The 24,649-nt window shown below is 42.6% G+C and overlaps 1 protein-coding gene across 15 annotated transcripts in view; it reads left to right on the top strand.

The window, feature by feature from the left end:
* Positions 1–24,649, top strand: part of HDAC4 (histone deacetylase 4) — a 230,119-nt gene that overhangs the window by 65,911 nt on the left and 139,559 nt on the right. For all 15 annotated transcript variants that reach the window (XM_065840566.2, XM_065840567.2, XM_065840568.2 and 12 more), the window contains one exon: positions 19,014–19,085. In XM_065840566.2, coding sequence (XP_065696638.1) covers positions 19,014–19,085 — 72 coding nt within the window. The remainder of the gene's footprint in view (positions 1–19,013; positions 19,086–24,649) is intronic.

The following is a 24,649-nucleotide window of genomic DNA, read 5'->3' as shown; positions in this document are numbered from 1 at the left end:
CTCTTGTTTACGATACAAGCAGAGCGTGTTTTGCCCTAGGAAACATCAGTAGTCTAGTCACCATTCCAGAAATTCCTCTTGGTTCATTTTTCTCTGTAACAGAGCTCACAAAGGCTCCGAATGCTGTAAAAGTAAATCTGAAAAGGTCAAACCTCCTGTATGGTAGAGACAGGAGCACAGGATGACAGTGATGCAGGGGCACGGATGAAATTTTAAGTGTGGATTGAGAACAATATGCTTGTGGAGAACTGTCAAAGTACATGGCTTGGGTATTGAGAAGTTCAAGGTAAAGCAATGAGGATTTGTCTTGCATTACTCTGACTTCTTAACATAGAACAAAGAGGGATAAAAACACAAGGTGTATGGCTAGGATAGGGTAGGAACTGCATAAACTGGGGTTGTTATTTGCTTCTGCTTGCTTTGCCTGCGGGATCCTGGTGGCAGAGCATATCCTGGGCAAGCAGCATGTCCAGGGGTTTTCCCGTTGACCAAAGTTGTGTTGAACATGCCCTTTTGAGTGTGGCTTGATGCAGAACTCGCAACTGAGACAGATTTCTGTTCTGTGGGGTCCACTCACGTGTGAGCTTGCTGGTTTTGTGCTGAAAGCCTGTCTGAAGTCTTCAGTTTGGATGAGATCTTTCTTGTGCAGCGCTTCATTAATGGTGGGACTGGCTTTGCCTTGATGCATTTCCACTTCGGGAAGCGAAAAACCATACACAGTGCGAGGGGAGTCTCATAAAGAGTAACAGAGTTGACAAATGTCAAGTGTTTTCAGCTGCTCCTTTGCATGTGGCGTACAAAGGATGAACAATATCTGCTAGCTGGGCATTCGGCATACGGAAATGTGGGCCAGAATTGATTTTTTCAGGGAGGCCGTTGATGTGCACTGTGGGTCTGATGGGGCCATCACTGCAGTGCTGCGTGCGAGTGCCGCTGTGCCAGCAAAAGGCAGCATGGCAGTGTGTGAGAGATGGACAGGGCTGGTTTCTCCATCACTGAATGGAGGAAAGGAAAACAGAAATAGCTGTCAGTATAAAACCCTGAACGATAGAGCCAAAGCTGATGGAGGCAGTTGTCATTTAGCAAAGCATGGAATCATATTTTTTTTTCATTTTAAATAACGTACATGTAGGATAATATGCTTAGGATAATAATGCATACTATAATAGTTCTAGGAAATGAGAAACTGAGAATATGAACATTTCCTTAGTGGGGAATGCCTTGGAGCCTGGGACACGCTGTCAGACTCCTCTTGCCCTTTTACAAGGAGAAAATATCATACTTAGAGGATTTAAGTCATTTTGGGGAATGACCTAAGCTGAAAATGAAGGGTGGAAGGTGCTGGGGGGGTGTGTCATGACTACCTGGAGCTGGCTGGTGCCTCTCTGGGCAGAGGGATGGGTGCACTCCCCAAATGTGATAGAAGATCACATCCCTGCACCCCTGTTCCCCTGCCTCAGCTTCTGTTTATACGTGGACTGTTTTAGGGCTGTTCGTCTGTATTCAGTGCCCACCTCGGGCTTTCCTTCCACAGGCTGTGCCGTGCACAGAATTAATGTGCCTATTACGTTAGGGAGAGGCAGCTCCTGTGGGTCACCAGTGAGGAGGGAAGGCAGTTTTATAGTGGTAAACCAGGAACCCATCCTCTAAGGAAACTGCCAGTTTACAGTCACTCCTTCCCACCCTAAAAAAGCAAAAGATGAAGCTTATGGGAAGGTATTTCCAGCTGAAACACTCCTCTTTATGCTATTTTTATTTTTCCTACTCTTTTTTGGTGTGCAGTGCATTTACTGAAAATGCCGTTGCTTGCTGTTCATGTAAACTAATGGAATATATTATTCTATTAGGACATTAATTGTATATATAGAATCATAGAATCATTTCAGTTGGAAAAGACCCTCAATGCCATCGGGTCCAATCATAACCTAAGCTAACTCTGACACTAAACCACATCCCTAAGAACCTCATCTAAACGCCTTTTAAACACCTCCAGGGGTGGAGGTACAATTAAATGCATGTAATAGATAGGTATACGTTGATATATATAAATGTGTTAATTGGTGTGATAACGTTGTCTTCTATATAATAATCCTTCTATTTTATGATCTTCAACATATGTAATATGAATTTGGAAAGGCATTATGAAGGAAAAGGCATTGCTTTTCAACTTATTTTAAGAGAGAGTAAGTTCAAGGGCCATTATGCATTAAACAAAAATGTTCTTTAAAGATATTAGCTCATAGCTCCAGGCAGCATCTGTCTCCTCTCCAGAGAGTCCTACTTGTGAAAGCAGCATCCCTTGTGAGGGAGAGAATCACTGACTTGAAAAGGACTGTTATTTTATCCAATCTGCTCTAGTTCAGAGCCTTTTCATCTTTGTGGCTATTTAGCAGAGCCAGAAGCATAACCCAGACACTCATTCCTGTGTTTTCTGCCGAAAAAAATAATCTCGGCAGCAGTACAGCAGAGGAGCGAGTGCTCGGCCTTGGCGTGGGTGCTTCTGGTTGCACCAGTATGGGGTGTCTCAATGCTTTTTCTAGCAACTCCCAATTATTATTAAATTATTATTATTTCAAGCTGCCATCTTCCTATGTGCTTTCCTGCTGCCCTGAGAAGCCATGAATCAGTTTTGTGGTTTTCCCAAATGTACGTCTGGCCATTTTAATGTCTCTAGGGCTTTGGCGCAGCTACCCAGCAAATCAGAGCAGTGGGGTGGCCCCTTCCACACGCTTTGCCTTGCTCTTTGAAAACTTATTTTGTAGTAATATGAGACATTAATTTTGATTTCCCCTCTCCCCCATTTGCTGTTAGTCTTTCAGTGTCTTTCCCCTTCCATGGGAAAGGGGGAGCCCTTGGCCAGGAGAAGCTCTGATGGACTTGTGATGGCTTTGCTTTCTGGGAGGTACCGCTTGGCTTTTGGTTGAGGCACATGGAAATCTGGGAGGCTTTAGGATGAGAAATGGGAGACAAATAACTTCAGATTTAAAAAGAAAAAAAAAACCACAGAGAAGCCTTAAGCAGAAAAACACGTATCTTAATTTACACTTTTCTACTTGCAGTCATCAAACAAAAAACAATAGAACAAACCAGGAATGGCTTAAAAACACCCCTTTTCATTTTTTTTTCAGATGTTTTTTGATTACTCAGAATGATGACACTTCTTGGCATCGCTGTTTTTACAAGTTGGCTCATTGCGTTGCTCGCAACTCTCAGTCTTTGTTTTATTTAGCTGTGGTTTTTAATTTCCTGCTTGTGGCAGGGGACGTGTTTGTCAGACGCGCTATAGCGGGTATTGTGTGGTTTCCCTTTCCACTCACAGTTCCTGGGTTTCGGTGATGTTTGCTTCACAGACGGTCGGCGTGCGAGTTGACAACACGTGGTCGCATTCAGCGTAACCTGCAGCATCTCCCGTCAACTCGTATGCAACTTAAAGCCTGATGTTTCCAGTGGTCATAAATCAGTGGTTAGTTTTGCTTGAACTCGGGAGTGAGCTTTTACATCAAAAATGTATTCTCACTAGTGCCTTCTCATCGTTGGGTCAACTTGGTTTTGCAACTAAGGTGTTAATTTCATTTTTAGAATTTCTTCTCCTTCTGCGACAAAAAGGAAAGAGAGTTGGGAAGACCCTTAGGGCAACATAAGGAGTCTTCTGGTGGTACATGGGCTGCTGGGCTGCTCTGCTCTTCCAGGCTTTCCTCACCTGGGAGTGGGGACTTCACTGTTGGTCCCACGCAGTTTTGGTTGCATGATGTTCAGGTGGTTCACAATATGTTGCTTGCAGTTCATCTGCACAGTTCTCCTGCTTATGAGGGTGAAACCTGACTGCTGAGTAGTGCCTTTGATTGGGAGGGGGATCAGATGATAAAGCGCACAGCAAACCTTCCGCCTGCTGTGGTACTTGGGCACCTCTACAGAATATTTTTTTAAACTATTTTTTTTCTTTTGTAATGCAGGAAAAATATTTCATCATGTGTGATGACTCTGATTCTGCATTCAGAGAAACCCTCATGGATTTCAGACCTCACCTAGGTGTTAAAACTCCTGAGATTTCTTATTGTGCATTAACGCTGTCTCTGGACTGACCTTGTGCGCCGTGCGCATCTGGGTGGCTGTGGCATTTACCCAAGTGCAGTCCATGGGGTTGTTAGGTGCTCTGTAGACCCTCGTGAGACTGCATGTTGTGGGTAAAAAGCCCACACGCTCAAAGGAATGGGCAAGAAATAAGCAGGTGTGCTTTTAGGCTCTGTGCAGTCGCTGAACAACGTTAACCTATAAGTAAAAGGGATGGAAGATGGTGGACAGTATCATTTTGCACTTCCCTGGCAGTGAGGGCCTGATGTTATTTTGAACATGTGCAATGTCCAGCTTTTTAGGTTGGCCCCGTGGTGAGACGAACTCACTTCTCCTTGGCTTAGAAACGGGAGTTGCTCCTCAAAATACCAGGGATTAGAAATTTCTGTTACAGAAGGTACTGTTCTCGTGTTACTGTGTTTAATGTAATTTAAAATGCTTTTAATATAGCAAATTATATCACTAATATTATTGACACAGAAAAGTGATCCATTGTGGTAAAGCAGTAAGAAAAATGTTGGGACCTTTCTCTAGGTGAGTCACGGCTTCTCTCCCTAAGGTGTAGCTGAAGCTGGTTTCTGTGAGCAGGCTCAGTTTCATACTTTTACTTTCCTCAACAATAAGGAGTACTGACAAAGTGTAAAAGAGCCTGGGTTTCTCCTAGACAAGAAAATATATCTAGAGTCATCTCAGGTTTATGAGAAATGCAGCGGTTTGGAGACCGAGGATAAAGATTTTGCACTGTTTGAAATGCACACAATTTTTCCAAACGGAAACTTGCGTCCCAGTGTCCTGGGTCCAACTGGCGCGAGTGGAAGAGATGTTCCTTGTGAAAAATGAGGAGAGCAGAAGGAATTGCTGCAGCCCGAGCTGGGCAGTTAGTCAGAGCTGGAAGCATGCAGGGTGAAGCCCTTGTATCCTTGTGGATGAGTATCACAGGTGCCTAGAGTATAAGGCGGAGGAACGCACCGCAGCACCCTGCTTGTGGCATCCAAAAAACATCTCTTTGTGCTTCTGGTGCCTTTGGTCTTGTGCTTTTTCAGTTGGCTATCGTCGTAGCTCTGCTTTCCTTCCCATGCAGATTTCTTTATTTGAGTACTTCCTAGGACCTTCTCCAACATCCAGCTCTACAGCCTGCAGTTAAAATAGTGCATCTTGTTAGGAGAACAAAATCTAGAAGCAAGCTGAGAGCCTCATTTGAGGGAGCTCCTGGACACATTCCTGTGTGATCTGCTCTAGGTGAAACTGCTTTAGAAGGTGGGTTGGACTAGATGATCTTCAGAGGTCCCTTCCAACCCCAACCATTCTGTGATTCTGTGAGGTTGTCTTTGGGGTTGGTTATCAAACCAGGGAGCAGCCTGGGCTTGCAGCACAACCCGTGTTCAACAAGAAGGTCAGGTACTCAGGAGCTTTCTTGGCCTTCAGTGATTGTGAGGCCATACAAGTTGCACTTTTCCTGTTGGTGAGTAAGGTTTTCAGAGTGATGATGCTTGTCCTCCTTATCTGCTGGAGGACCTTGCTTTGTTTTAATGGCACAAGGTTGGAAACAACTGCTTGATGCATATGCTGGTGATTAATGCAATAAAAGAAAACATTAAATGCTTTATTGGAACAGAAGTTCTGCGTATTGAAAACTGCTTAAAGCAAAAAAAAGACCCTCCGTAATCCTGGAAAGATCTGCAGCAGCTGTGGTGTGAGCTGGGAAGAGTTCCTTTATAAACTCCATTGTTGGACTGCTACCAAAATTCCACCACAAGCAGTTCAAAAAGTACATTGATGCCTTTGGGATTTCTGCCTTTCTGACAAGAAGCAAAAGGCATGTTTTTGCTGTCAGTGATGTCCTCACAGCGTAAGGAGTCCTTTGCCATCCTCCTCTCATGCAGCTGCAGACACGTACACCCTTACCTGTCTAATTGGCTTCCATGGTCTCCATCCAGTGCTCTCTGTACAAAGCGGGTCTTGAGCACCCTGAGTTAGTGTGCTGGGAGAGGATTTTGACCTCTGGATTCGGGTAATTTTTGGGTGCCACATGGCAACTTCACCCAGAGCAGCACCAAGAATCTGGTACTTAAAACCTGGGAGACTAACACTTGTGCCTTTCACGTGGATTTGTCCCTTCACACGCTGGTGATATTGCAGCTCTTCCTCACTGGACTATTTCTGGTGACAACTATTTTGTCTTGATGGTCAATTATATGACTGCACAGAAGTAACTGGTCCAAACTTTATACACCAATTTCTTAAATATTGATGTGCATCTGCTTGAAATACGAGCAAAACGAGGAAACAAAACTCTCTCCCTTTTTTGAGGGAGAGGATGGCATTTTTAACGCGACTGATGTCTTTGGTGGACTTAGGCTGATGTGCAGTTTGGGCTGTTAATAGGTATGGTCAGTTTGTCTCTAATCCTTAAAATGTTTGACCAAAAAGGTTTTTCACTGATGAGCAACAGATTTTTACGCTGTTAGCGTAACAGGCTTGGATGCAAAGAGCATACCACATGCGAAGATGAGTTTCTTGAGAAGTTAGAGGTACTGCCGGCTCTTACCCCAATACAGTGGTATGAGCTGAAATGAGTCCCTGCCTGCTGCAGTTCAAATATATATTTAAATCTAAGTTCCTAGGACAAAGTATTTGACCTAACGGATAAAACAGATAACAGGTAAAAGGAAGCAAGGCATTTGCTTTCACACCCAATCGAGGTAGCCCTGGCACTGGGTATAGGGAACAGGCTGATCTCAGGATGGGTTATAATTATCAATTCTGCCTGTTTGATGGATGTACGTGAAAACAGAGTGAGCTGGGTTTTAAACAAATAAGATTGTCCTACACGATCTGAGCCTGAAGGAGAGGGAAGCTGTGGCTGATGCAATGCATGGGTGATAAAGATGCGAGGCACCAGCACCTATGGAGCTGTTATTTTTTCTGAGTGTGGTGTCCTGATGCACATTGAAGAAGGTTGGTGTGACAGCAGGGAAATCGTAAGAGCCCTCTCTGAGGTCTCGCACAAGCTTCTGGAGTTACAGGTCTCTGACCAGCTGTGTGTGAAGCAGACATGTCCAGTCCAGCTTGCCTTTGATTGGAAGCTTTCTTATATCTGTGAAGGATATTTTCACTCGTGTGGGCTTTCCCCCAGTATTTTAGCTCTTGTTTTGTAGAAAAGTGGCTTGATGGAGCGCTCTGAAAGCTTCAAACTTGAAGCCTTGCACTCTGACAGCCACCCAGCAGCTCCGTCAAACCCAAGCCCTGCTCTGTTTGTTGCCCTTTCTGTTTCCATGTCTCCGTATTTATTTTCCTCAACAAAAAATTCTCCCTTTTTTCCTCTGCTCTTTCCAATTCTCTCATCCACTTGAGAAGCTGCAGCTTGTAAGGCAAGAAGGCATCTGGTTAGTAAGTGAAATGGTAGATGGTTCCCATTGCCAGCAGTGTCCAGGGAGGAATCTGAGCATCAGTTTCCTTTGCTTCTTTTCTCCCTGCCCACCACTTCATCCAGGAATTTTCCCTAGGTTAGCCTGCTTTCTGAAAGCTTTACTCTGATGGGTTGCTAAGTAATTATTAGCACTTCCCCTTTCTGCTGTGGAAAGGATCGGAGCCCTTGGACACAGCCTGTGTTGGAAATAGTTTCGTGGACAAGTCTGATTTAGCGTGTGCTAGCAAGATGCAAAGCTGAGGTAAGGAAGGAAACTCATGCCATTCGGTTCATGTAACAAACAGTTTGTTCTCTATCTAGCGAGGCTACTTTTTTTTCTGCTTGGTATCTTATTAGCTTGAACACAGTGTCCTGTGAGCGTGTGGGCAGGAGCTGGAATCTCGTTCGAAGCTGCAGAAGATGCAGACTATCTTTCAGTTTTTTCGACTGGAGAGAAGGGAAAATTAAGCAGGTTATTCAAACTTCTCTCCAGCCTTTAAAATGTGCTTCACAGGTCTCTTCCTGCTGACAACCGCAGATAATTTCAAGGTTCTTTGTCTTTCCTCGGTTCATTTTTGTATCGCCAATCAGTTTTTATAACCTGCTGAAATATTAGTTTTGATTAAAGAGGCATTATATCTGTGAATTTGTAGCTATCAAACGTGAATTCATGTGTTGTGAATAGTCGGTGATTGTGAGATGGCAAGGTGCCAGCAGCACCTCTTCTGCTGAATGCCAAGGGAGTCCTGGGCAGTTTGGGGTTGTGTATTTTTTAGTGTGCTGAAGTTCGTGGGGTCTGTCTCGGCGGATTAAGCACCTCACAGTGATAATGCTGATCTCCTGTAGATATACCTGTCTGTGATTGTGGAATATTGGCTTTACCCCGTTCACCTATCTAGAAGGATGGAAAGTTTCATTTGCTTTCTGTAAAAGCTTACATTAAAACTTAAAAAAAAAAAAAAAAAATACAACACAGCATGCTGTTAGCAGGGAACAGGAACGTTTTGCAGAATGGCTCTTGAAAGGCTCTGTTGGTTGAACATGATATTCCAGAGTTAAGTTTAATGCTCGGACTATGCTAATTTCTTGAGGACAGTCACCTTTTCAGATGGATCGCACCCTGCAGATGGTGGCAGATTGTACCCTCCTCCACTCTTGCCAGGAGCCTGTGCTCACTGACAGAATAAAAGCAGAAAGGATGAAGCTATCCGTAAGAGCTGATGAATCCCTTGCCTTTAAAATTGAAGTGCTTTGTTTCAGGGAAAGTATCTATGAATATATTTATAATAATAAACAGTGTAGTCTCGACTCCTTCATTGCGAGCAGGGAAATTGCTGTTCCACCAAGTCTGGGAAAGTGGAAGCTACTTTTAGATGCTTTGAAATGGTAGTTGTTTTTTCTTCAGGATACAAAAATATCTGAAGTCCACGTCTTAGAAATCTATACATTGATGGGAAGATGTTATATGCTGACTATCTAAAGCTGGTAGATGATGTCTGGTGTTACATCAGGAATAGGTAGACTGGGACAATTTTCCTTCGCCAGGTGTTGATGTTCTATCAGATAGGGCTGGGATAATGGGAAGCACTGTGCAGAGCACCAGGTGAGTTCCGCTTGCAACGTCTCACCTGAGACGGCTTTAACAACAGGACGTGGTGGGATCCTGCAGACCCCACTGGGAGGAGACAGGGCCATGGTGATGTGTTATTTTCCATGTGGTGGAAACCCCGAGTTCTCCTGTTGGGACTCAAGGCAGTGCTATGTGGGAGAAGGTGTTGGATGCCCGCCACCAAATAACTTCAGATGTTGGCTCCAGAAGAGACACTGCGGGAATGATTGGGTAAGCTGAGCCTAAAATAGAGCCAGGTCTCTGACATAGTATTGTCATGGTATGGCATGCTTACTGGTGTATGTAATACGATAGCAGCCTTTCCTGTCTGTAAGTGGAGAAGTAAAACCGTCAGGCACTCGGAATGACCAGCGGCTGCGTGCAGGAGGAGACGGTGCATGAAAAGTGTTGGGGCTCTCGAATGGAGGCTGAGCCAGCTCCTGTCATAGCAGTTGGAGTCCGTTTGGGGACGATTGGGACCCCGGTGTTCAATGCACCTTCGTGGTAGGCTGTGCTTGCTCGGTAGGTGTTTGGCGTTCCCTGGGAGCACGTGTATTTCTTGGTTTTCCATCTGGCCATGAGTAGGACTGAATGATCGCTCAGACTGCCAAGGTGTGTAACAAGTGATCGGGACATTGGATGCCTGTTTTGCTTTTATTGCAAGTGCTTGCTTGAGCTTGTCTGTAATTGAACTTTGTGCTTATTTTCTGGGTACCAAATAAGCTGATTTTGAAACTTGTTGCAGAAGAATGGGATGAAAAACACAATTGAATATGGATGTTTTTGGCTTAAAAAAAACGCAGAAAAACACAGATCAGAAGTGTACTATACATGCTGTTTCTTTTATGTGGTAATTCTTGCCCTTGTATTTTTTTTTTTCTTTACTTAATGCTTTGTCTATCCAGGTGATGGTGGAAAGGGTGAATGTTGGGGGTTCTGGCTTCCCTTGCCCAAAGTGGGGGGCAAATCCGCTGAAATGACCAGCTCCTCCTTTTTGCTGAAATTATGTCAGGCCATTTTCAGTAAGCTTTATCTCTTTGATCTAATGGATAGGTTACCACAGACCTTAGGTTACTTGCATTTACATGTAGAGGATTATTTTATTACTGTGGATTTCCAAAATGACATGTCTTTCAAATTTTGTGCAGATGAAGTTGAGTCTACTGAAGAGACTGAAGATTGTCATGTTTAGTAGGAGTTGCGTTATCCTCCCACTGCAAAGAATTAAGGAAAATAATGGCGTAGGAAGTAGAACGCAACACTTTTACGATTTGGCATTTGAAAAGTAGTGTATTGTCACTTGGATATCAATCTGTAAACACCTTGAGGACCACAGAGTTTCCTGTTTAAAGCATTTTAGGTGTTTGGCTTCTAGGATGACTTCTTAGTAGTATATTAATGATTGCTTTTCTTATTAGCTGTTGCTGAGTGTTAGTTTCACCTTGGTGGTAAGCAAAGTGGGATCTGTTGGATTTATCTTTGTTCTGGGTGGGAAGGCAGTGCGAAGCTCCTGTAGACATTACTTCTGAGTATCTTCTGACTCTTGTGAAATATTCATGTGGGTTATAACACAAAAGAAAGCTTTAAAACCCATCACAGTTCTTGCGAGGCTTCAGTGGAACACTGTGCAACCTCCGCCTGGCATCTGGACCCGCGAACGTCTCTGGAGGAATCACTGTTGTCAGAGGCATGAAGGAGGTTTGCGATTCCACATATGCCAACCTCTTCTTGCAACTGAGATGGACATCAGCCTGACCTAGTTTCTATTGCATCGAAAGAAAGAAGGCAGAATTATGGCATGCTGAATGTGTAACATTATGCATTACGGCACTCACTGATGGTGGAAGGTGGGTAACTTGGGTATTAAAAGTTGTAGTAATAATAGTAATAATGATAAGAAAAAAATTGGATTAGCTTTCATCTACATGAATGGTTTCGCTTGCAGGCCAAACACTATCATATTTAGAGCCCAACTTATATGTATATTTTCTTCTCTACTTCGGTCTCCCGTTCTGCCTGTGGATATCTGCAGCGTTTTATTTTTACCATCCTCCTTTAAAGTATGAGTAAATAGTGCCTACATACTACATTTGTTTTTGTTGAATTCTATAGGCTGTTGCGATGCACTAGCTTTTTTTTGTTTGTTTTTGTTTTTTTTTTTTTTTTTAATAGAAATCAGAGTTTATTCCAATTGAAACCATAATTGGTATTTCGACTTGATAGCTGCTGTAAATCTCAAGGAAGAGAAGAGAAGGATGCTCTCATTTTGTTAGGCTGCTTCTCTTTCGGATGCATAGTGCATCTTCCAGCTCTCTGGGCTAATTAAAATGCCATTACAGTACATGTGGTGCTACAATACAGTCTAGGGAGACTTCCAAAAATAGATTCTTGAGTGCAGACAAATTAGAGAGGAAATATGCACTGAGCATTTTCTCATAGGTTTAAAGAGAAATAATCCATTTGCAGCCTTAATTGCTTTCTTGTAAATGCTGAAGACTTTTTTTTGCCCTGTATATTTGAAATGAGTAGACAAATAAATAATATGTCCATGATAATAACTGTTCTCATTACTAATATTTTAACTTGTTGTTACACACCATAGCTGTTAATATGCAAATCAGGATGGTTTAGTGGACTGTGCTTAATGGTCAGAGACAGAGACTTTTATTCCTCAGCAATCCTGTTTTAGCTGCCTGGTATCCCAAGGCTACATGGTTAATGCCTGGTCTGTTTTTAGAAATGCAGCAATACAGTTGACCAGAACCACCCACTCACCCACCCCAAAACCTGCCAAGAAGTAACGCCGATAAATACTGTTTGCACATCGTTCTGCAAAACAACCCCCCAACTTGTGTATAAAATGCAAAACACTTTTTATAATGCGACTGCAGTATGTATATGCTGATAACAGGGGAAAAAACTAGATGTTCTTGGGCCTGGAAGAGATTCATGAAATTGCTGTGGGCTTACAGGTGGAAGGGAGACAATGCGTGACTCTGAGCAGTGCCAGCAGGAGGGAAGAGATCTCAGAGTATCTACGTCTATGCCTACTGTGAATATATGGTGGGCTCAAACGATAAAGCCTAGGAACCCAATAGATAGTATGGCTCACACTATACCCATGAGCTGCTGAGAGCAGCCTGATGACAAGGGATGGGGCTGGTGCTGGCTTGGAGACCTTCAGGCAGGGAAGGAGCTGCGGAAAGGTGAAGACACGAAGAAAAACAGCTCATGACTGTGATGGCAAGTACCATGCAGAGCATCAGCTCTGTGGAGTGCAGCAGGTGATGCCGATGAGCTATACGGACTGTGTGGGGTGGTTTTGAAGCTCACTTCAGGACTGAATTTGGTCCAGTCCCCAGACACGAGTCCCCGTTAGTGGCTGGAGGGTGTTAGGTGAACTAGAGGGTGTTTTGGGTTGGGTTTGAGGTTTATTTCCCCACCAAAAAAATTAGTCTGTGTAATCAGACTGCTCCATGATGCTACCAAAATACAGAATGTGGAAGAGTATGAGGGGGGATGGCCAGGGTCTTGCTCCAAGAGCATAAAGTAAAAGCTGATTCTGCCAACACTCCTCTGCATATGGGCTTTGAACATAGCCCTGGTCAATTGTGCACTAGTAACACAACAGAATCACAGAATACAAGGTTGGAAGGGACCTCAAGCATTACCTGGTCCAACCTTTCCTGGCAAAAGCACAATCTTAAACAAGATGGCCCAGCAACCCTGTCCAGCTGAATCTTAAATGTCCCGTGTTGGGGAATCAGTTTCCTGGGTGGTTGATTCCTCAGCCTCTCAGACTCATCTTTTGAGTGAAGATGACTGTGAAGCTGGCTCTGTCTTGGAGCTTTTCTCAATCAGTGTTGTTGTGTCTAAGTGTCTTTTGATTGTATCCTGAAGCAGATGCGGAAGGTGGAATGGTTGGAGAGAAGGGGGTTAGATCTCTCTTCTTTGTGAGACAAGTTCACAATTGTTCTACTAGCAAGCAGTGAGGGGAGTAAGGTAACTCAGGAATAATTGATCCAGAAACATCGTCTTCCTTTATGTCCTTAGCAAAAGCTGGATTTTATATGTGGATGCGTGCTCGTGGAAGGATGTGGTTGGGATGGTTTCATAGATGCCAACTGATCGCTATTTATCCTGGGCTTAGTGTCAGCTGCCTCATTTTGCCTGAAGCTTTTTATCGATTGGGTACTGAGAAATTGGAGCTTCTCTCTCTTTTGGCTTGGAAGGCATGGGGGCAAGCTTTTGAGCTGTATCCTTGTGGGAAAAAATAGCCAAAATAATCTGGTAACTGCCTTGCAAGTGGTTTGATGCAAAGGAACAGTTATCAAATTCATCACCAGTCACTTGGACCATTGCAGATGTCTCACTGGGGTGTCTTATTGCTCAACAGTTTTCTTCTTTGCTCCATTTTGTTATCTAGGAACTGGAAATATGTAAACAAGAGGCTCTAGTTCCTGCTGTATAACTGAGGTTTTGCAATTTGTGTGCCAAGCCCAACCTGAAACCAGCTGTGAATAGCAGTAGCTGCCTCACGTGTAGGACATGAGCATGGTAGTTCAATAGCAAGGTCTTAGCTTTTGGGACTTGTTGCCTACAGGAGGCATGATTTCTTGCCTTTTAAGAAATATCCAGTTATTGCTATGTAGTGCCATGTTGTCCAGAAGGCGTATGACTGAAGAAGACCAGAAATGTGTTTGGTTGAGGTCTCAAACTCCCTGTGTTAGCTGTAAATTGCTCATCCTGAAAAAGCCACGGAACCACTGTGTTGTCTTCTCTTAACAGAAAACCGGATCATGTCGGAAAAACTACCGAGTTCTGCAGACCATCTATCTCTCTTTTTTTTTTTTTTTTTTTTTAAAATCTTTTCTCAGAGGTTTCTCCTTTATTGCCTACAATTCATCTTCTGGTGTTGAATCGAAACCCAAGGGCAGCACTTTGGCCATGGAGGCTGTCATGTCCCTTTGCCAGATATTTCTCATCTTATACATTTGACTGTTATTATTATTATTATCATTATTAAGCTGATAGGGTTTTACTCATTTGTCATTGAACCTTGCATCCATCCGTTTTCCAGCTTGTTGAATTCTGCCTCTCATGCTCCAAAGGGGGGGTCTCTGGTGTGAGGACGCACCTGAGTTTTCAATAAGTCTTTACTGCTTTTACCAGTGAATGGTGAACTACCGCAATACACTGGATATAACAGATCCAGAGGCAGATGATTGAGTAGGCTTTTTAAACCAGGTGTCTGCTTGGTTTAGGGTGATTTATGCAGGCCGGATTTTCTTACTGATATGCCCTATGTAGCCCCTTAATATTATTTTTTTTTAAGTAAAGCTTAGGTAACATTAAAACTTTTTTTTGTGAGTTTGACGGCCAGATACACTGCCAAAGAAATAAATCAGTTGCCTGCCTTCAACTTCACCTTGATCCACTTGCCTTGCTTTTCCTGTTACCTGGTATTTGTGCTGCCTTTTGAAATTGTTCTATATTTGGAAAATTAAATCCTAGTCAGTAATGCCTATTTTCTGTACCTCTGGCTCTTGCCTTTCTCCCCTACCTCTCTCAAAGTTTTACTTCTGTGGCTCCGTGGGACTTTTGCTCTACGCTGGATGTCCTTTAAAGATACTTGTCGGTTCATCACTTTCCTCAAGGAGTTTGAGTAGGCCAGGGTGATTTGCATCAGGGTGAAAGATCTGAATACATGGAAAACTATTTAAATAACCTCTTCATTCCCAGTTCTGCCCTGCATTTTTAAGCTCATCACAGTTAATTATAGTAAGGCTGCTTACAGTTTTCTGCAAGAGCTCACTGAACGCATCCAACTTCTGGTTTTGTTCATTATTTGTCCGAACTTTCTTTCCTTGTCCTCAACTTTTTTGGTTTTGCCTTGGTGATGATGACATTTGTTTTGGTGCTTTATTTTTTCTGAGTGTTTCTGTGCATGTTTCTGTCTTATTCTGGGGTGTACTGTAGCCAGCTTGTCTCTGGTTTGCTGTTTTCAACATGCTTAAATCCTGCAAACCCAACTACTTCCAAACCTGTACTGGCTATATTTTTCAAGTAACTTAAACAACTCTTTGCAACAGACCATGCTTAAAAATTCAAGTTCTTATCAATGAATAATGGCTTCAACTTATTAATTAATGAGTAGAAATACCCAAATCTGTATATTAAGCTATTCTGAATGTTCTTTAACTTGGGGCATGAATCAGACGGGCTGGTGTCTGCCTCCTTCCAGGCTCGATGTTTGTAGGTAATCTGGTTTGTCTCAGTACTATTCAAAGCAGGTTTGTGGCTTGTAAATTAGATCGTGACTGCATGGTTTGACCTTTTTGCACTTTCTTTGCCTGTCCATGGCAGTGAGACAAGGGGCTTCCTGTCCCTGTCTGCTTTTTGGGGACTGCAGGAGCACCCCTGGGATCCCTTCTAGGCAGGAACAAAGATGAAACTAGAAAGCACGGATAATTTTAGTGTCTTCTGAGGTTTTTCTTAAATTTTGTAATTGCCAAAGCTTTCTCTGTAGATACATGGTGAAGTGTGGAGAGGATTGGAGCTGGGTACTTTGTGAAGGTAGGAGGAGTGGGCAAAACTGTTTTGTATTGGAAAGTGATTGTATTCCTTTCGGCATTTGCAGCACCAGGCCGCTCTTAACGCTTTGGAAGCGCTGGCAAAAACCATTGTGCTTTTCGCTTGTCACACAAAGGCCAATTATAATATACATTGATTGATTTAGGAGAGAGTCTCCAGTAATGTTTGTAAGAAGAAATCCCAGTGCCGCAGTAGCAGAAAACACGTTTTTCTTGAGGCTCAGATCCCCCAGGTGAGCAGTTTATCTTCAGTGTGATGGTGCAACAGGATCTGTGAAGCAATGTGGTTGAATATGCAAAACATAGGGGTTTTGTTTTTTAAGTTTTAAAGTTGTATAGAGCACATAATCACAGCCTAGGACTCCAAATCCCTCCAGCTTCCTGTGGTCAGTTCTCAGGGCTGTTTGTTTGTTTGTTTGAACGAATAATTCTTTAAAAGTTTGACATCAATTTAGCTCTTCTGTTTGAGAGGAGGAATCAATCAAAGCGAGCGCTTTTGTGGGCAGCAGTATTGCTGAGCAGTATCCTGGCGTATGGATTTTAGTACTTGATCAAAGTTTGATGTAGCACAGTTGTGATTGTAAAGCCTTCCTTCCAATGCTCTTTTGGAAGGTTTAAGGTTTTTGGTCGGTTTGTGGGTTTTTTGGTCAGGATTGTGTTGGCAGTAGATATGATGCTTCATTAAATGCAGTGTTATTTTAACTCCTAACACCTAGTCTTCTGAAATTAAAAGATTTCTTTGCCTCTTTTTCTAGCATTTTAAGCTTCTTGTAGGAAGCTGAGGAGACTACAGGAATGTTTAACTCCATTAAGAGGTGAACGTGTTTGTTTGCAGCTACTTTAACGTTTTTTTTAATCCATACTAGTAGCTTAGGAGAAGAGGTGCTGTATACAAAGGTACAAATATCTCCTTATGAAACCACCTCTCTTTTTTTTCTTTTTTGAATAAAGATTTTTTTAATCACTCAGTACAGCAAATATAGAATCTCAGTCTTACGTAGTTTGGTTTCACTTCCAGTGTTTAAGGTGTCAGTGCTTTAAAACATGTCCTTCTGTGATTAATCTGTTACTCATTTTGAAACAAAGATTGAAGAGTGTTGTTTGGTTTTAATTAGTTGAAAAATGTAGGTACTTTATTTCTTAGAATTAAAAAAATAATCCCCACTAACCGACAGTTTTGTTAGTGATCTCCGATGCACTGAAGGGACTGGAAATTCAAATCCACAGGCAAGAAAATAAAAAGCTTATATCTGTTTGTCTTCAAAGCAGGTGAGCCTGCCGAAATCGCTGGTGCTGCAAACTCGCGTTAGAAACCAGCGGGCTCTTGTGAGTAGTTCAGTGCCAGCAGCTTTGTACAGCTGGAGATGTGGGTTTGATCCGTCGGGTGGTCAAAACTGCTTGGTTTAGCACGCAAAAGGGCACCTTCGCTCCTAGAGCCTCGCTGCGAGTGGGTGTTTCCATCAAAACTGACCTGGATTTGTCTTGCAGAGCACCTGGGCTGCTGGTCACAGGTTACGGGGCTCTGTTTGGTTTCTTCTCTGCAGGCATAACTTCGTCTGAAATAGCTGAGCGGAGAAGCGGAGCAGGGGAGCTGCTGGCCTGTTGCTAGGAGAGCCCAGCAAAGTGACATATATACAGAGACATATATATGCTACTCTTTTTTTTTTAGGCTGCTGACAGGCTGAAGAGATGAGTTGGGAGCTTCTCGTGGTCCCTGGGTGATGCTGGTTTGTTCAGCACAGAAACACAGCGAAGGCTTCAGCAGCGAGTGAGGTTGCAGTTCACCAAATGAATTAAAATTTACTAACGAGGGCTGAGACAGCAAATGCCTGTCTTGTAGAAAAAACACCACTGTAAAACCTGACCATTTAGTAACCAGTGAGGATCGTATTTTTTTGCTATCCGTTTATGCTCTTTGATCTGCAGTGACCGCTGTCTTGTGAATCTGGAGAGGCTGATGGCTGAATGTTGTGTAAAATAGCAACGTTTTGCTCTACCTCTTTAAGCCCTTTGCCTCCTCATTTATTGCCATTTGCTGCTGCTTATGCAGGTGAAGCTCAGCTGGCCAAATGTCTTCCCACCGATGCTGTAGAGTGGCCGCTCTGGTACAGCAAGCCCAGCCGCTCTTTTGGCTCTAGAGGCTACAAACCGAACGCCAAGAAGGTTATATTATGAATAATCTATATTACTTGTTTGAGAAGGAGAATTCAGCATGGTTATAGTTTAATTTATTGCCATATTGTCTGAGGCTGGACTGATCCTTGGGTACGGTCACTGGAGCCAAACCCATGCGAGCAATGGAGAAGACCCAACTTTCTCTCCAGAAACCTGGAATGGAGAAAATAAGGAGAAGGACTGAAAGTGTGTTGGGTTTTTCTGAATTTTATTTTGTATGTTTTTTAACATTTCACTGGCATCTTAACATTTTTATAATACTGTCCTTTGCTTTGACTGAGATGGGGTGGCTTCTTTGATGTCTCCAGACAGGGTTTGGCTTGATCGTATCTGTGCTGCAGGGAAGCGTTAGAGGAGAACTGGCAAAGGTGGAGATCTTCATGGTGGAACAAATGAGTTTGAGATAGATTTTCTGTATTCAAGTATTCATAATCGAAGTACTGAAAACATAATTTAGCATTTTTTGCTTCAACTTTTATGGAGAGGGGAATGGGTGACTAGAAAAGCTGGTCTGGCAGTCTACAGCAGTAGGTATTGTGTTCTGTTTTAACTCTTCCTGAATGCAAGATACAATCTTTGAAAGATTTTAAATAGAGAACTGCTTCAGCAAGATGGGTTTCTGCATATCATTTACAAAGTATGTTTTTAATGCCTTTCTGAAATCCAAACTTATGCAAAATGGGGCTTGTTATGCATGTCTATGCATTTTAATCTCCTGCAGTGATTTGTCGGTTTTCCTTAACATCTCCCTGGCATATTACAGCCATTCTTCAACTTTGCTTCACAGGGCTGTGTTTCTGTCTTGACTCAGTTCTCCGAGCAAGGAGTGAATTGCAGTTTAGGTATTTTATGGTAAGGTTTATAAGCTGATGTGCCTATTTCCTTGGATTGGGATCACAACCAGTTTTGGATATTAAGACCTGGAGAGCCTGAGTGCGATTCGGGTTACAGTATCTTTTATTTTATGCTTTAGTGTAAGCAGTTGTTACGCAGCTGTCCTGTTATGTTCTTCTTTCTATTGGTTTGTGCTACTTGTGTGTTTCTGTTTTACATTGCTAATTGGTTAGATTTATTTTTTTTTCAAATTTCTGTTTGGAATGTGTAAAGTAGCTCAGCTAACCAAAGAATTGATGTGATATTTTTTTTCTCTTTCCAGATGGGCTTTCTGGCAGAGACCAGCCAGTAGAGCTGTTGAATCCACCTAGAGTGAACCACATGCCGAGCTCTGGTAAGAAGAAACTTCTATTCAATGTTATCCCTATTCTGGGAATGCAGTAAAATATTCTACAGTTCTGCCTTGCAAGTGGGAGAGCAAAATGCAAATGTAAAATGCTGGAACAAAGTGTGTTAGAACTTGCACACATTTACTTTCCCAGGCTGGGCGAGTGGGATTTGGGAGTGGAGGAAGGATGGAGCAGCCTCAGGAGTCTGAAACATCTCAGCCCTTACCCTTGTCAGGGGGCTAATGGGAGCCTGACCTGTTTTTCCTCATGCAGCTGAGAGAGAACTTACGGCTCACAATTGCAGGTCTGCTAGTGGTAGAAACCAAAGTTTTGGTCACAGTACATGAAATGCTATGGAAAGCGATCTGCTGCTGTCTTCTGTGTTTCCCCCTTCTCTCTTCCAAAAGTGGTTTGTTTCCAGGTGCAAACAGAGATATTTATACTAGGGATGATAGGATGTATGAAGCGTTATCTAATTTCCAGGTAGGAGCTCGAGTTTTCCAAAAACCCAACTTTCCCTTCTTTGCTGCTTTCCAAAATGCCTTCAGGTCCTTTTATATTAAGGAAGAGATCTTGCAGAAGATCTAAGTCCTTTTGGTACTGCAAGTTGGAAAAATGTAAATGAAGCTTATTCAAAACAACTTCAGTAGATTAGGGGGAGGGAAAGATGGGCTGTGACCCTACCTAGATTTTTGTGGACTTAAATGCATATCTGGGGAAGGAAACTTTCAAGGGAGTAAAGCTATTGTGCTGGAAAAAAAGGATGAGATCCTTGTTTACCGGCTACAAGCGTTTGCCTTTGGATTCTGAGAATTTTCTTCTCCCTCTGTGTGTTCCAAAACTTGTTTGTCAGGTAAGGGAGGTTGTATTTAACTAACCCTGAGAGAGATTCTTATTTTAAGACTACTGTGGTAACACAGGTCAACTTTAAGATTTTACTCCCCATTTTGTATCCCTGTACTAGATTGAGTTTTGTGGCTCTGCACAAGAGGGGTCTCAGTCCTCTTTACTGGCAGTAGCTCAATGGCCAGTATTGGGAATGTGATGGGTTTGGGTATTTTTCTGTTTCCTTTTAAGATGTTTCAGGACAAAGGCTGAAGCTGGTTAACAGCTTGAGTAACCTGATGGTAGAGTTCCGTGTGCTCTGCTTTTCCCCAGATGAAAAGAGACTTTTTTAAGGTGTTACAAACTCATGCTAGGCAGTGGTCACCCAGGTACTTTTCACTTGAGACCCTCCACTTATTCTGTTTCTGCAAAATTTTGGAGGAATCTTTTCAGCCCTGCAGTGCGTGCACAGGCTGGAAATGTCTATCTTATATTTTGATTTACAGGACAGTAATGGAAACCTAGAGAAGCACAGCGTTTGGCAAAAAGCAAAAGGTGTTTTGGCATGTTTGTAATTGCAAGGAAATCTCATTGATCTTGGAAGAGGCTCATCAGCTGTCTTCCAAATGCGGCGCTTGCTTATACCTATGTATCCTGCTGGGTTGTTAAAACTACTGTTAGAAGCTGCTGTCAGTTTGAGGGAGTTACCCACTCGGGCAAACCATTGTGTCTGGTTTTATCGTTATTACCTTCAGGACTTTGCTGCAGATCCTTCTGAGAGAAGAAAGGAGAAGCAGTACCAAGTATTACTCTGGAAAAACAAGTTATGTGTGGGTTTGTGGGGTGTTGTTCCAAGTCTCAGGCATGGCTGAAATAATGGTGTTGAAAAACAGCTTGAGGAAAAAATTGCTTAATCGTGTCCTGGGATATTCCATTTGAAACCTTATTCCATCCTGGTTATGGTAAAGCGACTCATTTGTAGCCCTCATGATGAATGAACTTAGGTGGACAATGAGCCTTTATCCCGGGAACTACATTTCTAGTTAAGATAAAATCATTGTGGTGTACTTGTAGGAAACCAAAATGTTTTCTCTTTGCCACAAACTGAGTGAAGAAGGGTTTTTTTTGATCGTTGTTGGTTGTTTTTTTCTGATGTAAAATTGTGAGAAAGGGATGTGCAGTACTCAGGTCCTGGACATGCTCTGTCCTGTGCGAGCATCTCTAGTATAAAATATAAATGTTGAGAGCATTGTCATGAAATGGTTTAAGGAGTGAATTGGATTAAGTAGAATGGAGTTCAGTCATTGGCAAGGTGTGTTTTTTGGGAAAATTATTCCTCTCTCATTTTTGCATAAATGAAGTATTAATTTGAGGAAGGGAAACATTTTCTCTTTTTAAAACTATCACCCATAATTGGTGCTTCTGAATGTCTTATTTGCTTGTGAAACAAGACCAAACCCTCACAACCCACATCTCGCACAGGAATATAATAATCTGTTTGATAATGCTGCTTTCTCTTTTTCTGGCTTCAGAATATTACTGCATCTTTGGCCTGGGGGCGGAAGAGGATAAATCGTTGAGTTTATTGCACAACGTTGCTTTTACTTGCTAGATTCAGAGATCTTCAGAGCAAGGACCACACAGATTATTTTTAATTAATGTTATATAGAAAATATCATTATGATGAAGGGGGCATGGTTAGCAGAAGAGAAAACTTCCCAGATTTGGGAGCACAGAGGTAGCCGCTGTCTGGTTTTGATGGGTGGCAGCAGATGGCTTGTGGAAGGGTCAAGGAGTTGTCCTGCAAGTTAGCATACTGGTTTTCAGTATTTTTTTGTGTTTTGCAGTATTTTTCTTCTTTTTAGCAGCAAACTTAGCTGCCGTACGCATAAAGAGACTGATTTATATGTAAGGAGGGAAGGACAGAGCTCTCTTGTCCCCATACTTTTCCTTCTTGTGCTTTTAAACTGAGATGCTACGCCTTTTTTCTACAGTGCAAAGCTGGAGGGCCAGTCTTAAAGACCTCTTAATAACATCACCCGTGTACTGTTGATGCTGTCCTTAAGATTTATGAAATAGGTCTTCATTAAACGTACTTTATAGAGTGAGTTTTCTTTCTTTATAAGACTATGTTAAGGGTACTTTAGATCAACAATCTCCTGTTGGTCTTTTCAGCTTCTCTTGTTAGTATCGAGCTGGTAATTGCTCATTTTGTTACAAAACAGTCTTAGGCAATTTCTTTAGTATTAGAAATGTGAAAACGGCATGATGTCTGTGATAGATAAGTAAACTTAGAAATAAGGTGGAAACTTGTCCTTTTTAAACTTAAAAGCTTTAAGTAATAAAAGTGCAAATTGGGAGGAACAGTCTCAGCTGACCAACCGTGTTCCCCAATATGGTGGTCGTGGCCCCATGTGAAGCTCTGGGGATATCTGTGTATAGTACAATTACTGAATTAGCATAGAAATTCCCCTTCCCATAACATTTCCGTTGACTTTTCGGGAATGCGTTCCCAAGTTGCGATAAAAATAACAACAAAATCATATAACTTATTGCTGTGGCTGAGGGCAGCTGAGAAATAGGTTGCATTGGGATGTATCCATTGCATGATGGATGTATAGAGAGGTGGAGGAAAAGATGTGGGGCTTCTTGCCCCTGAGGTGAAGACCTTGGGATGGCTCTGCCAGCAGCGTACTGGGCTCTTTGGGACCCGACACTGGCAAGAGCAGGGGCAGACAGAGGATTAATGTTGTTAGGACTAATATCATTACATGATTTTACAGGCTTTTGAAATCGGAGATTAATCCCCATCTCTAAGAGGGAGGAGTGTTAGTTCAGTTGGTCTTACAGAGCCGAGTACCGTGCCTTTGTTAATTTATCCCTTCAAAGGAAGGGGATGCCCTCTCACTTCACCATGTTTTCAGATAACTTGCCTGCTTTCTATAGTGTATCTGCTTCAAAAGCTTCTTCAAAAAGGTACCAAATCAGCGTGGCACAGTTGGGCTTTGAAGCGGGTTCAGATCGCCGGTCGGGTGGGATTCGGGGCTCCCGACAGGTTCGCACCTCCCCAGACAGGAGCCCCTTCGTCCTTGTTCGCACTGGGACGTGTTCATACGGGAGCAGTGTATGGTTTTATCATGCCCTAGAACTCTAGCTGGTGTGCAGAAAGGCTAAAACTTTACTGTTAACAATAATCCTGATGTATCCTCTGTGGAGTCTGGGGCAGGGGAATGCACAGAAAAAAAAAGTGAGTTATTGAGAAATCATTTTAATGTCACAATCACACACTAAGCAGATTAAATCGTTGTTTTGCTTATTGTCCTATTGTTAGCTTATTTAAAAGCTGCAGCTATTTTTGTCAGGCTTAGTGTATTGATTTTACCACCATTTAGATGCTCTGGCATTAGATAGCGGAGAAACTGCGGGTGAGTGTAGCTTAGAGCCTTCATAGTTAAACTCAGGTTAACCTTATATTTACTGCAGCAAGAATTATTTCCAACCCTAAGCTAAACATACAAAATGTAGCCCATGCAATGATGATAAAAGAAGTGTTTTACCAGCTAGAGGCACTACTAATGCTCACCTTTGTAACCCATTCCTCAGCAAGGACAGCCTTGTAGAACGATTCAGCCAGCTCCCCGATTTCCACAGATGATTTATGGTATTGTTGTGCTTCTATAAAAAGCCCTTTACAGCACACCCAGAATGTGATCAGCAAATTTGGGGTTATTTATGAAGGACAGGGGAGGGAATTGCCTCATCTAGAGACTCCTGCTCCCTGCAGAGTAGCGGGGAAGTTCAAGCTTCAGGACTTCTTTGCTGGGCTAATATTGCACCCAAAGTCAGGATTTGTCATTCACAGTCATAGGATAAGTTGATGACTCTCTAAATCTATGTAAGCACGTGCCTGTTGCAGGGTTGTGTGCGTGTGTAGGGATGTATGCAAGAGGGATGAGCTTTTTGGCCAGCCTGGTGAGGTACCATCTCTTGCCTGAACTTCAGCATCTGTGCCCTGCAAGGAATTAAACCGCTTCTCTTGCTGAGCTGGGTTCGCTGGAGCAGGGACCACTTTGGCATCTGTCCAGAACATGGTCTGTGCATGTCCTGGTGCTGTGTTGTTGTGTTTTGTCTCAAAAAATATTTAGCTGTCACCTCCTTTCTTACCCATGAGGAAATGGTTATTAAACGGAGGAGGTGGGATGAATTATTAATGATTTGTTCCTCTTTTAAAAGCTGCAAGCAGCACTTAAATCTTAAGCACTTGAATACAGAGCTGTTTTCTTAGATGAAAGGTAGCTGGCAGGAAAGTTTGCTTTACTGCAAGACCCAACTTGCTGGTTTTCTTTATTCTTCTCTTACCTTATTTAGTTTATTAATTCACACTGGTCAGCTATAGGTTTCACTGGACTTGCTTAGTCCTGACTGTTCACAAGGTGTTATTCTCCCCAATTCCCTGCCAAAGGAAAGGTTGTTTTGTGCTTTTGCTTTTATGTAAAAGCAGGTGATGGAGGGAAGGGCCTTTGAATGCACGACAGTATTTACATTCAACTTTCTGACTTCTTAGGGAGGGAGGAGATGGCACAATACGAGCAGACATTTAAAGGCTCCCTTGAATTGTTAATCAGTAAGCTGTTCCCATTGCCTCTGACTCTTCTAAAAATAACAGTACTGTGCGATGAATGAGAAGCCATAAATATTTCATGCGAAGCTGATCATGGATCGAGGGTGTTTCTCAGTAAAAATG

The sequence above is a fragment of the Patagioenas fasciata genome, chromosome 7 (assembly GCF_037038585.1).
Source record: "Patagioenas fasciata isolate bPatFas1 chromosome 7, bPatFas1.hap1, whole genome shotgun sequence".
Classification (NCBI taxonomy): Eukaryota; Metazoa; Chordata; class Aves; order Columbiformes; family Columbidae; genus Patagioenas; species Patagioenas fasciata.
This window is presented reverse-complemented; position numbering and strand designations above follow the sequence as displayed.